Here is a 16,057-nt window from a genome sequence, read left to right on the forward strand (position 1 = left end):
ACCAGACACTTCAAAAGGGTGCAAAAATATTTATTGCTAATAAACCTGTAGTCAGTTGGTGTATATTTGCTTTATATTTACAATAATAGAGTACAGAGGAGTGGGAATGTAAAAAGAAAAATCCCAGCCATTTAAATAAATACAACGGGACTGCCACGGAACAAGACTACAAACACAAAGCAACTGGAGCAACTCCTATACAGCTGGGCCAACGACTGCTGTGAGAGCAAAACAAACAAAAACTATAGCATTCAATGTAATTAAATTATAGTCAGGAAATCTGTCCATAAGCATTCAGTTTACCTTTCCAGGAACGTTGGTTTTGAGTGAACCTAGCGCCTTTTTTCTTTACTTTGGAAGACAGAAGCAACACAGATGTTTGTTTTTCTTCAAATGGAGCCGAGCATGTTCATTCTGTGTTTACTGACGCGTGATAAAGGTGCAGAGGAGCCACAACGGCCAGATCACTGGAGACGTTCCTATAGTGCTGGTATGCAAGTGTAACTTCTTAATATGCACTTTTGTTTTTTTTGTTTAGCCAGTCAACATTACAGCTAAATGTCTTTGGCTAGCAACAGTCTATAGTGTTAAAACAGTAGCTTACACAGTCATAGTTTAGTGTATGCACGGCAGATGCTCTTTTTTAAAAACATTATTTACAGTAAGACATAGAAAATACAAAAAGAAAATGTCACAGTTAACTGAAGTGCATGGAATGCAAAACTCTAGACATGAAACTCAAACTTCATAGCGTGTCTTCTTTAATAACATACATGATCCGTGAACAGTGACCAGTGTTTAGTGTTTCTAAATAAGTCGTAGCAGAGCTAAAATTTAGTGGATTTCTAAACATGCAGCACGGCAGGCAGGCGTGATGAGGCGCCGTCAGAACTCCTTAGCGTCTTTGTTCTCAAACAGGTGGAGTCTCTGCTCTGCAGTCAGCCCTTCCTTCAGACTCTAGAGGGAAAAAAACAAACAGGAAAAACATTTTAGGCAATTCTCACTACACTGCACTGGAAAAACGATCTAGAAATAAGTAAAGTTTTCTTATATTAGGTGTATTTACCCTTAATTTCAGTAGGTAAATGAGATAGTTTGCCAATGGAATGAGTATTTTTACTCTTAAAATAAGATAAAATGCACTTGAAATAAGACAAAGCAATTGTGTTTTCTTATTTTAAGTGTAAATTGTCTTGTTCCATTGGCAAAATGTCTCTTAATTCCTAAATCCAAGAACAAAAACAGTTATTTTATGACAAAAAAAAATGACTCATCTAAATTTAGATTATTTTCCAGTGTATGGCTGGGATTTCCCTCGCTAGTTTTCTTTTGTCACTCGGTGATTCTAAAATCTACCCAAGTAGGTTTCTTAGCTTTTACTTTTAAGGAGTTCTTTGAACATTAAATAATTCTGCATTGACTAACGATCATTGTCAGATCTTGAGTGGAAGACAGCAGGGTGTGTTACACCGACCCATGGGTGTGTCTGCTTTGGTTTACCTAAAGCAGAGGAGGGCAGAGGTCTCCAGCTAACTGTCCCAGGGCATGTCTCGATTCACAGACTGAGGATAGAAGGGGAGGAAAGAAAGACAAACACACACCAGCAAGTGTGTGTTAGACCACTGTGGTGTTTTATTTGCAACAAAATCCTAAGACTGCATTTCTGATGGAGACATCATCTACAGCGCCTTGGACTTTTCCCCCACATCTTGACTCAAAAATGCATTAAAAACAGATTTTATGTGATAGATCAACACAAGTTAGAGCTCAGATTTAAAGGGGTCATAGAATGATTATGTAGGGTATTTGATGCTGCTCCTTAGGTCTCTGAATAGGCTGTGTAAGATTGGTTGGGCTGAAAATGGTATATTTGCTGTTCTATGAGCCCTAATGCAAGCCTGGTTAAAGGTCCTAGAATGAAATGACAGGTTTTCTTCCTTTTATGTTATGCTCATGAATATTTAGATGAACTGCGCGCTGATTGGTTGGTTTACAAAAAGCAAAGCTGCATCATAGCAACAAGCACTCACTCACTGAAACATCAGATTGTTGATATGGTAGGGTGAACAGACGTCCTCCTTTTCCCAGATATGTCCTACTTTTCATACTTAAAAAAAGTCTGGGGGGTATGGCAGGCGGGGGGAAGCACGGAGTCGCCGGTGTCCAGGCTACCGTCACCAGGTCGGGTTTGGTCGCTCCGTCCCCGGCTGGCTCCCTGCCCCCGTCCGTCGGGGTTCCCTGACCAGCCCCGAAGCTGACGGCTCAGTTCTAGTGCCCGTTCTGGTCCAGTCAGCGGCCCAGCAGACCCTGCTTTGAACTGTCCAAGATTTTGAAAGCTGTCTTCCCTAAAATGCTTGGAGCAAATGAACAGCTGAGCATCAAACTTTGCAGGGATCTTCTGATGGACAAACATAATCCATGCCTGTCAGTGTCTTCGATCCTTGGGAAGACTGTGAAAATGTTCCCCTTTCTCCTCGCAGCCTGGAACCCTGCATTCACGCCTTTGGTTCTGGCTTATTTTCAATAGAGAAACTGCCTGCTTTGTAATTCTAGTAGAAGAAAACCCAACTGTAGGCTAAACAGCTAAACTGGTGTCTTCCATCTACCTCTATGCATGTTCTCTTGGGCTGTGAACCAGTGGGCTGGTTTGTATGTCAATTTCGGGGCGTGACTTAAGTATAGGCCAGAACCAAATAAGGCAACATCCGCAAGTTTACGTCAACTCAGGGCTCTGTTTGGATTCGCCATTTTATAGTGGAAGTTTAGAATTGTGAGATTTGCAGAGAAAGGAGGTGATGATGGGGTTTGAACTTCTCTGTACGTCCATTTCATCCACTGAACTATCGTTATTCATCTATGACAATGGAAACTCGGTTTATCATTCTATCACCCCTTTAGAGATAAATGATGTGGCACTTTTAGTTTAGAGTGTGCATCGCTTTAAACTCGTGCAAATTGATGAGAAAGCCGATAGAAATACGAATGAAAAAAACTTTTAAACATATTCTTAATGTTTTGTCAGAAATCATATCGAATGGTGTTTATAGTTAAAGCAGGAATTGCTATCCACTGAGCAGAGGATATATTAATTGGACACTGACTGTAGGACATGGACTAAAACGTGTCTCCATGCAAGTAAAAATCGTATTCATTAGAATTCATCTCTCCACCAAAACTCTAAATTTTAGGGCATTTAGATGGCCGCTCACACTGAGCCTGGTTCTACTGGAGGTTTCTTCCTGTTAAAAGGGAGTTTTTCCTCCCCACTGTCACTACAAGCATGCTTAGTGTGAGGGATTGCCTTGGAGTCAATGAGTCGATGCAATCAGCTGGTTTTCCTTAGATAGAAAACTTTGAATTAATTTGACCGGACAATCTGTTGAACTGTAAATAACCTTGAGATGACATGTGTTGGGAAATGGGGCTATACAAATAAACTGAATTGAATTGAAAACGGGGGCGAGCATTTAGGACGGCCTTATGTAAATCTATATAAGAGGACCACTTATTTTGATGGAAAAACAACATCCTCACCTGTACCTTTAACAAGATTTTTATTAATAGAATCATAAATTAAGCGTAATTTTCCTTTTACATTCAGTGTTCGTATTTTTAATGTGTAGTCTATCACATATAATCTCAATAAATCAATGTTGGTTTGTGGTTTCTACAATAAGGCGCTGCAGTCTGATCAAACAGCCAGGGAGGCAGGCAATGCTGCATGCAACTTTTCAGGTGACCTGTAGAGGGCAGCAACTGACAGCAATGTGGATCTTAGGCCTGATGGATGGAGGCAGGAATGTGTTTCTGCTTCACGTCATGCTGATGGTGATACAGTTCAGAGAGAGCTCTCTCCATTTGCATGGCTGATGCAAGCGCTGTTTGTTTAACCTACCTTTGACCTCAGAGTACGCTCTGAGCGTTTGGCTGCTGCAGCCGCCATCTTCAAAATGTCAGGGTTGCTCTTGGACTTCATGATATCTATCATAAAAAAAAACAGGAGGTTTTATTATTTTTATGAGAGCAGCCTTCTTGTCATAGGCTGTTTTCCGGGCAGGGTTTGTGTACCATATCCTCGCTCCATGTCCTCCAGCGACGGCTCTCCCAGCGCCTCGTGAGCCAGCTGCAGCTGCTCTCTGAGCCGGCCAAGATCCCGCTCCGCCTTGGCCTTCACTATGCTCAGCTCTGTGTAGATGTCCTTGTACTTATCTGTTGCATATTTCTTATCCTGCAAACACATTCTCGCTTAGTAAGACACAAAGCATTCGTGCACATCTCAGCAAACCCCCCCCCAGAAAGCTGTGCATTTCAACAGAGGTCAGGAAGAAGGAATCAAGTTTACTCTTTGAGCTGCCTGGAGTTCATCTTTCAGGGAGTTGATTTCCTGCTTCAGGTACTGGACCTCAGACTCCTTCACCCTCAGCATCACCTGAGAACAACAGTGAGAAAACTTGTAGTCACTTTGACAGCGGGGTTGAGCTCCTGAAGGGAAACAGCTGTTGCTGCCAAGCCTCACCTCTAGCTCATACAGCTCTTTCCCCTGGATTGTGACGTTTGGATCTCCGGCTCCATCCTCGGATGTCATGGAGCGCATCTTGGTGATCTCTGCTGCCAGGCGGTTGTTCAGCTCCTAAACACGGTGCAGAGAAGAGGCTCAGCACAGACTGGAGCAGAATGTAAGAGGCAGCATTGATGGCGGCAGTAAAACCGCTGGTCAGACAGGTGTGTTGCTGCACCTGGTTGTGTGCGTTCAGCTCCTGGTTCTCTCTCTGGCACTGCCTGAGGGCCTGCCTCTCGGCCTCCAGAGCCTGAGCCAGGTGGGCGTTTTCCAGGCACTTCTGCGAATACTGCTCCGATAACACTTCGATTTCCCGCTGGAAGGAACACAACTCCTCCCTGAAACAGGACGCAGAGTCACAGAGAGACAGAGAAAACAGAATCAACACACTGATGGGTAGATCCAGCTGTTTACCATCCATGCTGCACAAACAGAAATAATGTTTGACAAAGAGTGGCCAAAGTATTTATACTAATTTATTATGTTCATGTTATAAAACCGAAGGTAAAATATTCAAAATGGGTTTTTATTTTTATTCAGACTCTTATTTTGATAATATAAAGTAAAGTCCAAGGCAAAAAAAAAACCCCAAAACAAACTGTCAGCTCTGCTTTGATTTAAACTTGGATCAAAGTAGAATAGAATCAGTCACATTAAATCCCTATAAATGACTTATGGGTGCAACAATAATGTGTTTTCAGTCCTCTGACTGCTTTATTTTGATACTCTGATAAAATACCAAGTGCCACATGTTGATAGAAGTCATAAGTAGTGATGCTGATACTAGGGATGCACGAAATTCGGATTTTGGCCGATATCTGATATGCCGATATTTTAAAACTCATGTAGCCGATAACCGATATTGATACCGATGTTAAAGCTGGATAAATATAAGTAGTCATTGAAAATAGCTGTTTTATTATCCATTTCTGACACTTTGAAAAATAATATACTCAAATATATTTTCATATGCCGATTTCAAATTGATTTTTAAAATCGCGCTATCGATCTATTTTACTTTCAAAATCTTGTGAAATTTCATCGTTCTGTTACAAACTCTTGTGATATTTTGCAAATTCTTGTGAGATTTTGTTAGTAAAATAGATCGACGCCGCGTCAATATATCAACATATAAAAATATGGCAAAATTTTGTGAATTTTCGGGGGATTTCGTAGCATAATGATGACATATAGCAATATTTCATTAGTAAAAGAGATTGATATGGTGTTTTTAAATGGCAATATATCAGCATATGAAGATATTGTGATATTTTAATGTATCAATATTTTTTCCCTTATCTTTAGAAGTTTTTAAGTCTGTAAAAAAGAAGTTTTTGAGGAAGAAGAAGAAGTAGTTTTTTTTTTTTTTTTTAGACTTTAGAAACTCAGAAGCTGATCAAATATCGGGTTAAATATCGGTGTGGTGGCCGATATTCAGTTTTAAGGCCGATACAGGCCGATACCGATAGGGGGCCGATTATATCGTGCATCCCTAGCTGATACCAGTGTAGAGCGGGGCCCCGATCCAGCACTGAAATAGTGGTATCGTTATCGGCGAGTACCAACAAATAGGGCATTGATACCATTTTTAGAGCCAAAAGTTTAGTCAACTATTGTCACCTATTGCAGGTAGGCAATAAAAACTTCTACTGGATTCACTTTGTTTTAGTCTTTTTCCTGCTTGACAAAAGTAGGCAGCAGCTTGAAAAAGCCATGATGGCAATTATTTTACATCCAAGTAGTATGCAGTTCTTCATATATACACACACGCACATTAATCTCAAACAGATGGTATCGGTATCGACCAATACTGCACAGCCAGGTATCGGGTATCGTATCGGGACACTAGTCATATAAGAAATGTGCATCGATCAGGAGAAAACCAGCAGCTCAGTGATGACTGACATTAGCAACGCTGACAACAGCTTTTATACTGAGATCAGCTTAGATGAATTAAGTCTATAGTTTGAATAAATTAACATGTTTGCAGTAGATCAATTTCAGCAGAAATTAAACTAAACTGAACTGCTGTAAAGTTGGCGGCAACTAATTTCTTCATACAGTTCAGCAGTTTTGTAAAATTTCTTCTGCAAATATTTTTGCCCTTTAAAGAGATCTTTTATATTTTCCTTTAAATCAAGCGCCTTCAACGTTTTCCAGGCCAAGGACCCCCAAACTGATGGTGAGATGGAGCGGGGACCCCTAATTATATATATATATTGAATGAAATTGTGTTATATTAAACTGGTCCTATAGTCACTCTATTACAGATGGAGTAATGTAACTAAAGTAGTTTCTCCCTGGGATTATTAAAGTATTTCTGATTCTTATTCCTTTTTGATGGGACAGGTGTTGTAAATGAAACGGTGCCCAGCTTGAAAGAGCTCCTGTGTGTCGCTGAATGTGTGCATTGATAACTGAAAGACATCTTCTGCCTCCATTTATCTGTTTACTACAGTGTGTTGAATACATGTTAATGTGTATTTAAAGACATTTCAATTAGTGGAAAAAATTGCAGGAGGGAATATAAAAAAAGTCTAGTCAACCAAAACATTCGCGACCCCCATGCAGTGGACCCCCTGTTGAAGACCTCCGATATAAACATTATCATTGGTCTACCATGACACTTCAATCCAATAATGAGTTTATACCTCCTCAATTCCTCACATTTCCAGCTCCTCCAGGCTGAGCTTTTTGTAGAGGTCTTTCACTTTTATGCAAATAAGCTTATTTTGATCAAAATTACATAATCAATGTTTGCTGCAGCATTAAATTGTGTACTTGATTTTCTCATCTGCCTAGAAACATCTGTCTGTGTGGTATTCTGTATAAAGGCTGGGTTTGTCTAAGATTTAAGAAACAATTTGTTTAAGTTTGAAAAAAGAAAAAAAACTTAAGCTGCTAATAGCATTAGTATCCCTATGGGGTATTATATGCAAATTAGCATCATGCTAACCTTTATGTGTCTGTGTTTTTAGCAGTACTTCAGTGCAAGTGAACATTTTTGGGCACATATTAATGCTATTATTATGGTCTGTGGGATTAATTTCAGTATTAAACTCTATCTTCAGAGTAAGATGTAAAAGTAATGTCATATTATCATGTGTTTTTGGCCGCCGTTGCTAGGTGAGGCTAAAACAAGATGCTGGTTTTTATTAGAACTTAAGATTGTTTCTAGAAGTAGCATAGATACAGAAATAAATAAAAAGCCTTTGACTTTCTAACATTGAAAGCAGCAACATAAACACATGTTGCTTTGTTTTCACATAGCATTTTGTGGCCTTTTTGCTGTTGCCTAAACCTCTGGTGTCAAACTGAAAACTTATTTTTCTTTCACCATCAGCAATCTCTCTACAGATTTTCCCACCTGAACTGCAAACTTCTGCAGCTGCTTCTTTTTCAAAGCAATGTTGGCAGAAAGAACAGCCTGTCATGTTTCTAAAACAAACAGCGGCGCCAATCAAGTGGTGATGGTAGTTTACTGAAAATACACATGACCTCAGTAAGGGCATCTAAAGCAATGGAGAGAAGAATCCCAACAATTTGTGTACAAACTAAGTTAGCTGGGAATGCTAATGACAGGAAGGAGAGGCTAGAGGGTCTACTGGGCTCCTTCTGCTTGAGACTGAGGCTTTATCCGGCCTCCGATTGATGACCGCAGCACTCACTCATGCTGTCTGCGGATCTCTTCTATATCTGCGTTCTCGTTGTTGCTGCTGGCCTTGCGGGCTTTATCCAGCTCCTTCTCCAGTTCCGTCCGGTGAGCGTTTTTCATCGCCTCAATAGCTGAGATAAAAGGCAGGAAAACACAGTCAGAAGAGATTTCTCTGGGTCTTTTTTTTTTTTTTTTTTTATCACAGCAGCATGAGGCAGTGAAGGTAGCTTTTACCAGCAATTGTGGCTGCCGTTTCCTCCTCCAACAGTCTCTCTTTCTCTTCCTTCAGGTTCTCCAGCTCCCTCTGGTGTTTCCTCTGTAGCTCTTCGATCACCTTCTGATGGGACTCTTCCATGGTGGCAAAGCCTCGCTCACAGGTGGCCTGCAAGACAACAAGCGTCGCAGTTCTAGTTTATCTGCAGATAAGTTTGGTACCTGCTCATGTCGGCTGAGGGGAGGGTAATCCATGCCCCTTTAAATTTCATAACAAGGTTAGAGTCTTTCAGCCATGAGCAAGAGGAGTGTGTTTGAGGACAGAGGGTTAGGAGGAACGACAGGAAGCACGATACGGAGAAGAAAGGCACAGACGGTCGGAGGAGGAGGAAAGAATGAAGAGCTGCCACTTCCTGTAATCGTCAAACAAGAAGAAAATCCCTTTTTATCCAAACATCATCTGCAGAATTTGAATCTTATCTAACTGATGGCAGAATGCTGGGCTACACTGATGGACACCATGAATAACAGGACAAAACAACACTCCAGTGTGTTCTGAGTGAGAGATTTCCACAGGAGTGTCCTCCTCACTGGGGGAACTGACCCAGGGAATTAGGGAGAGGTGGAAAAGTCCCCCTCCCCCACCAACATGGAGCTAATGTAAACCTTCTGCTCCAACATCCGACGGAGCAGCTTCAGAAGCTTGTGAAGTCATTTATTTAGTGTTTAGAAAGATCCAGGTCACAGCAGGGGCACAGTCTCACTCTGAACCAGACCTGCTGGACTCTGAACATGTGTGAAACCTTTAGGATGTCCTCATGTTTGTTCAAATCATTTATCTCCCCTCTAGAATGAAGCTAAAAAATACATTTTCCTTAGAAAAAAATAATCCCTACTTGAAACAAACAAAAAACAACTAACCTGCAGTAAATGGGCAGCCTCTGCTGAAAAATACAGGTATTTTTAAAAGAGTCTGATCAAAGTAATAAGGTATACTGACATTTTAGTCACAGCTTTAACTGCAGAACTTATCGGTCTATATCAATTTTAATGTAAAAATAACGAGAGGTGAATTTAGAGTTTTCCACTATATAAAGTTTCACCAGACAAGGGTGGAAAGTTCACACTACAAAAAGAATCTAGAAATAAGTCAAAATGTCTTAAATTAAGTGTATTTACCCTTAATTTGAGTAGTTAAATAAGATTAGAATGAGGATTTTTACCCTTAAAATAAGGTAATTTGATAATATACACTTGAAATAAGACAATTAAATTGTTTTTTTCTTATTTTATATATAAATTGTCTTGTTAAAAAAAAATAGAAATCTTAGTAAGCCAAAGTAAGCCAATGGACTTTGCCAACTAAATAAGACAATCTGCATTTAAAATAGGAAAACAAAACAACTGCAGTCTCTTATTTAAAGTGCATAATAAATAATTATCTCATTTTAAGGGTAAAAATACTTATTCCACTGGCAGATCAAATGGTAAATGGTAAATGGCATGTACTTTATTCAGGTTAGGAGACTTGACCAAAGCGCTTTACACTACATTCATTCACCCATTCACGCACACACTCACACACTGATGGTAGCAAGCTACATCGTAGCCACAGCTGCCCTGGGGCTCACTGACAGAAGCGAGGCTGCCGTACACTGGCGCCACCGGGCCCTCTGACCACCATCAGTAGACAATGCACGTGAAGTGTCTTGCCCAAGGACACAACGACACTGAAAGTCGGAGTCGGGGCTTGAACCGTCAACCCTTCGATTACAGGGCAAACTCCCACATCCAACGCCACTGTCGCCCTCATCTTATTTACCTATGCAAACCAAGGGTAAATATTCTTATTTTAAGACATTGTTACTTGTTTTTAGAGCATGTTTGCAGAGTAGAAATAAAGATGAGATGCTAGCTATGACCAGTTACTACAGTGAATCATCCATTCCTTCTCTTTAATACTTTGGATAACTATGATTAACTGGCAAAGGTATCCAGCAGTGATTTAATATCAATCTTTCAGAAATATCAGTATGGAATAATTGTAAGAAATAAAGATCAGGTGACAGTATAGTGACCCTCTAACAACATAAAATGCAAGGAGGTGTTTCATTTGTTCCTAAAAGTCAGAATTTCCAAGTTATTGAAAAATGATCAATCGCCCCTAAATTCCAAATACCGACTTAGAAAGTCGGTCAACCAAACTTTCACTCTAAAACCAGTTGGGGTGCAAAATGAGACAGGAAATGATCTATTAGCACTTTTAAAAGCTGGAGTTCCTTTAAATCAATAGTTTATATAGGTCTCTAAATTACTTCTCAATGAACCTTTATTGTTCTATAAAATATATGATCAGTTTGTGCTCTAATTTGCTGGATTTGACACCAAACTTTGTAAGGTAGGTTCAACATGAAACGGAGCATAGATCCTCAGGTTGTTTGTCAAAATGAAAGTATATAAAACTTATATCCTAGTTATTTTTATCCAGGTTTCTTGCGTCACTAGTGGCTCATTTATTGTAAAGTGGGCAGACAGTAAAGCAGGTATGAGAGAGGGGGGAGAGGCGTGCGGCAAAGGACCACAGGCCAGATTGGAACCCGGGTCGGCTACGTCCAGGACTGAAGGCTGATTTATACTCAGAAACCAGGTCGTCTGCGTGTGTCGCAGTGAATGCAATGGTGCTCCCGCCCCTTCTACAGACACTCTGCTGCACCTCTCCATACATCCGCTCTACTCTATGCGAATTTCCTGTTTAGTACCTTACTGGCTTGTTTTGTTTGTATGACCGCTATTGGAGCCAAATATGTGTATTTTTTGTTTCTTTTTATTTATTTATTTTTTTGTTTGTTTTGTTTGTGATCACTAGATGGGGCTGTCGGCTCCAGTATATAAATGAAGAGATGACAGGTAATTGACAGGTGTTGAATCCGGAAGGGCATACAAGTTTTTGACCGCTGTGGCGGAGTCGTTGTTATCCCTGTGGCCGTGCATTGTGGAATAAATGATTTTTTATGCACAAAATGGTTCATCTGGCTGGAACAACTTATGTACTGCAAGAGGATCGTTTGAATCACGTTTACACGCGATCGACAGGTACGTTAGCCGCCAGGCGCGTCATAACAAGCAGCAACGGATCAACGCAAAATAGTGCAGTGTGAAACTGGCTATAATACTGTCAAAAACTTGCCCTTTGTTATTCGAACTTTGATGAACTGCGATGTCTTTGAACAAAGTAATGGAGACTACGTGGAGCAGACTGAGACAGTTTGGGCTGAGATGAGCTGGTGTTCGTCACTTGGACTATTGCTACAAGAGCTTAAGCATCAGGCTGCGGCCGCTGCAGCAACGGATCATATGGACGCGGTGACAGTCAGAGATTGAGGAGGATCAGATCGCTGGATGGAGTTCCTGGACCTTTGAATGTCGTCGTGGATTGGATCACGGAATGTCAACAGGCGCCCAACGAGGTATGTGTAGCGCTACACCTTGATGGCCTTCTTTTTTTGTTTTTTTTGTTTTTGTTTTGTGTGCACACATTAAAACCAATGCATTGGTAACTGCGTCGTTTAAATAATAATTGGGCATACCTCTTTGCGTTCGAGGCTCATTTATTAGTTGTTGTTCGCGCGTTCTTCCAAGTGGACCCTTGCATTATGGAAATGGACAAAAATACTGAGATTGAACAGATGGCTACCGGTGGGGAAACTCAAAAACGTACTGTTAAATTAACAGAAAAGGCCTTGGCTGAAAAACTTGAAACATTACAAAAGGAACGAAAATCAAAATTAAACAAAACGGGTAATATAAGATATGAAATTCATGATTTAATGTCTAAAGGTGAAAGAACAAAAGTTTTAAGTGCTCTTGATATGTTGATTAAGTTGTGTGATGATGCTAAATGTTTGCATGAGTCTTTTTTGGGTTTTTTGCCACATGATGAAAAAGAAAATCATGAAGTATGGTTTAAAGCAAAAATGATTTCTAATAATGAGTGTATTTCTAGTGTGAATAAGTGGCTCTCTCAAACTGAAATGAGCAAAAATGATGATAATGATGATGACGATGGTGTAAATCCCACTGACAGTGTGTCAAATGTTAGTGGACATTCACAAAGGAGTGTTAATTCCAGCATCACTTCATCTGTAAAGTTAAAGGCAGCAGCCAAAAGGGCTTCAGTTTTGGCCCGTGTGAAGGCTATAAAGGAAAGACATGCTATTGAAGAAGAGGAGGAAAAATTGAGGAAAAGAAAAGAGATGCTTGCACTGGAAACTGAGTTGGCTGAATCTGACTTGCAGATGGAGATGTATAAAAAGCTGGAGTGTTCCTCACAAACTTCAAACTCAGTGAGCTCATACTATAAAAAGAAAACAAAGGAAAAGGGATTGAAACAAAGTTTGGACCCATCTGTAAAAGAGTTTCTTCCTAAAAATGAAATTGAAAATCCAACAACTCAACAGGATGGTGTAAACCAAATTAAACAAAGAGATGAACTAAAATTGGCATCAAAGGAAAATAAATATATGGATGTAAGATCAAAGAGAACCACAGCAACAAAACAGTACCCTGTTGGGAGTCCACATAACAAGAGTACAACCCAACCATCTAACAGTTTACAATTACCTGAAGAACTTCTTACCATTATGAGCAGACAAACTGAAATCACAGCAGCCTTAGTAAAGCAGCAACGGAGTATGACTCTCCCACCACGGGACATTCCTGTTTTTGATGGTGATCCTTTACAATACAAAGCCTTTATTAAAGCCTTTGAACAAGGAGTTGAAACCAAAACAACTAATGCTGACTGTTTGTACTACCTCGAACAGTTTACTAAAGGTCAGCCTCATGAGCTGGTGCGCAGTTGTCAGCATATGGATCCCGATTATGGCTATACTGTAGCAAAGACTTTATTGCAAGAACATTTTGGAAACCCTTACAAGGTTGCAACTGCATATATTAACAAGGCTTTGTCTTGGCCAACAATAAGAACTGAGGATATAAGGGCATTGCAGAGTTATTCTTTGTTTTTGCGTGGCTGCTGTAATGTAATGGAAGAGCTGGAGTATGTGCAAGAGCTTGACATGCCCGTAAATATGAGAGCAATCCTTGCTAAGCTGCCATATAAGTTACGAGAGCATTGGAGAAATAAGGCCTATGATATAATGGAGACAACTGGACACCGGGCAGGATTTAGTAATATGGTTGCATTCATTGAACGACATGTTAAGATTTTGTCAGATCCTTTTTTTGGAGAATTACAAGATTACGGGTTCAGTACATCATCCATTAGTCGTCAACGGCAACCTGGGATTAAGACCAAGGGGAATGTAGTGGCTAGCACTGTGACATCTGTAAATGCTTCAGGAGAGGTTGATCAGCAACATGCTGCAACTAGAGGAAGTGATTGCTGTTGTGCTTGTTGTTCAGAAGCCCACCCACTAGAAGAATGCAAACAATTTAAAAGAAAACTTCACAAGGACAAAGTTTTTCTGCTGAGAAGAAAAGGATTATGTTTTGGCTGTCTGCAGCGGGGCCACCTCAGCAGGAACTGTGAAGCACGATTAACTTGTGAAATTTGCAATGAAAGGCATCCAACTGTGCTACATATAAGAAGAGAAACAAGTTCTCCTGAGTCTGAAACAGAAATATCGGAATCCTCCTCAATTGTGAATGCAACTTGTGGCCATACAGGGGCCGGTAAGGATCGTGGAATGCTGTCAGTGCTCCCTGTAAAGGTTAAAGCAATAAAAGGACAATGCACCATCCAAACATATGCCTTCTTGGATCCAGGTAGCACTGGAACATTTTGCTCTGAAAGGCTAATGCATCAACTGAACCTCACTGGAAAGCGAACACAAGTGCTTCTTCGAACAATGGGCCAATCTAAAATAAGTCCAGCATTTTCTCTGTGTGATCTTGAGGTGGCTGGTCTTGAGAGCAATACATTTTGCCCTCTGCCAGAAGTTATCACACAGAGACAAATGCCTGTGACCAAAAATGATATGATAACATCAAAAGATTTAATAAAATGGCCATATTTGTCAAGCATTAAAATGCCATCTATAAATTCTGAGGTTGATCTGTTGATTGGTACCAATGCTCCAAGGTTATTAGAACCTTGGGAAGTCATTAACAGTAAAGATAATGGCCCATATGCTGTCAGAACTGTACTTGGCTGGGTAGTCAATGGGCCCTTGGATAGCAGTGGTGTTCAAGAAGATCCATCTGTAACAGTGAACAGAATTTCAGTGAACAAGCTGGAGGAACTGCTCAAGAGCCAGTACAATCATGATTTCTGTGAAGGATCAACTGATAAACAAGAAATGTCTAGAGAAGACCAAAAGTTTCTCAATATTATGGAAACATCTGCAGCAATACAGGATGGAAAATATTGCTTGAACCTGCCATTTAAAAGAATGGATGTCTGTCTACCAAACAATTTTGCAGTAGCCAAACAAAGAATACGAAGTCTCAGGAAAAGATTCATGTTCAATCAGAACTTTCACCAGGAGTATGTGGAGTATATGAACAACATAATTTCATGCAGGTATGCAGAACGTGTACCTGAGCATCTTTTGCATTGTGACAATGGAAGAATTTGGTACATTCCCCACCATGGGGTTTACCATCCAAAAAAGAGAACTTTACGAGTGGTGTTTGACTGTGCTGCGGTGTTTAAAGGAGTGTCCTTGAATAGTGAGTTGCTGCCAGGCCCCAACCTCACTAACACTCTGTTGGGGGTCCTTCTGAGGTTTAGAGAAGAGTCAATAGCCATAATGGGAGACATTAAAGCTATGTTTCATCAAGTACAGGTGCCAGAAGGAGATCGAGACTTTCTCCGCTTTCTCTGGTGGCCAGATGGGGACATTACACAGGAACCAGTGCCTTATAGAATGAAGGTCCATCTATTTGGAGCTGTCTCGTCCCCCAGCTGTGCAGCCTTTGCTTTAAGAAGAACTGCCCAAGACAATCAGAATGAATTTCCACCAGAGGTCATAGAAACTGTAAGACAGAACTTTTATGTTGATGATTGCCTGAAAAGTGCAGCCACAGAAGAGGAAGCTATCCATTTGATAAAAGATCTTGTTGCTCTGTGTGAAAAAGGAGGCTTCACATTGGAAAAATGGATAAGCAACAGTCGTGTTGTTCTGCAGGCCATCTCAGAAGAGCAGAGGGCTAAAGATCTGAAAATGTTGGATCTGGATATCGATAAGCTTCCAATGGAAAGAGCTTTGGGTCTGCAGTGGTGTGTGGAGACTGATGCCTTCCAGTTTAAGATGAAGCTGAACCAGCAAGCCCTGACCAGACGGGGAATGTTATCCGTGAATAGTTCTGTATATGACCCTTTGGGTTTCCTGGCACCAGTAACATTGCAGGCAAAACTTATGCAGCAGGAACTGTGCAGAAGAAGCTGTGGCTGGGATGATGCACTCCCACAAGATATTTTGCACAAATGGAAAAAATGGCTGGAGGAGCTTGAGCTACTATCCACATTTAGTGTTGACCGCTGCATAAAACCTGTGGGGTTTGGAGCCATAAAGCATGCACAATTGCACAATTTTTCAGATGCTAGTGAAACTGGATATGGAACTGTTGTGTATATTCGTATGATAAATTATGAAAACATCATTCAT

At 40.5% G+C, this 16,057-nt stretch overlaps 1 protein-coding gene across 4 annotated transcripts in view; it reads right to left on the reverse strand.

Annotated features, from left to right (window-relative positions):
• Positions 1-13: 13 nt before the first annotated feature.
• The window catches only part of LOC119796028 (myosin phosphatase Rho interacting protein), a 62,643-nt gene continuing 46,599 nt past the window's right edge, over positions 14-16,057 (reverse strand). For 3 of the 4 annotated variants that reach the window (XM_038304335.1, XM_038304337.1, XM_038304338.1), the window contains 8 exons: positions 8,448-8,595; positions 8,227-8,344; positions 4,737-4,896; positions 4,517-4,630; positions 4,343-4,429; positions 4,069-4,228; positions 3,896-3,981; positions 14-957 (listed from right to left, as the gene is read on the reverse strand). In XM_038304335.1, the coding sequence (XP_038160263.1) occupies positions 886-957; positions 3,896-3,981; positions 4,069-4,228; positions 4,343-4,429; positions 4,517-4,630; positions 4,737-4,896; positions 8,227-8,344; positions 8,448-8,595 (945 nt within the window). In that variant the 3' untranslated portion in view covers positions 14-885. Of the gene's footprint in view, positions 958-1,500; positions 1,563-3,895; positions 3,982-4,068; positions 4,229-4,342; positions 4,430-4,516; positions 4,631-4,736; positions 4,897-8,226; positions 8,345-8,447; positions 8,596-16,057 lie in introns of all 4 variants that reach the window. The other variant, XM_038304336.1, reaches the window with a different exon arrangement.

This window comes from Cyprinodon tularosa, unplaced genomic scaffold (genome assembly GCF_016077235.1).
Source record: "Cyprinodon tularosa strain WSP-4 unplaced genomic scaffold, ASM1607723v1 ctg531, whole genome shotgun sequence".
Lineage (NCBI taxonomy): Eukaryota > Metazoa > Chordata > Actinopteri > Cyprinodontiformes > Cyprinodontidae > Cyprinodon > Cyprinodon tularosa.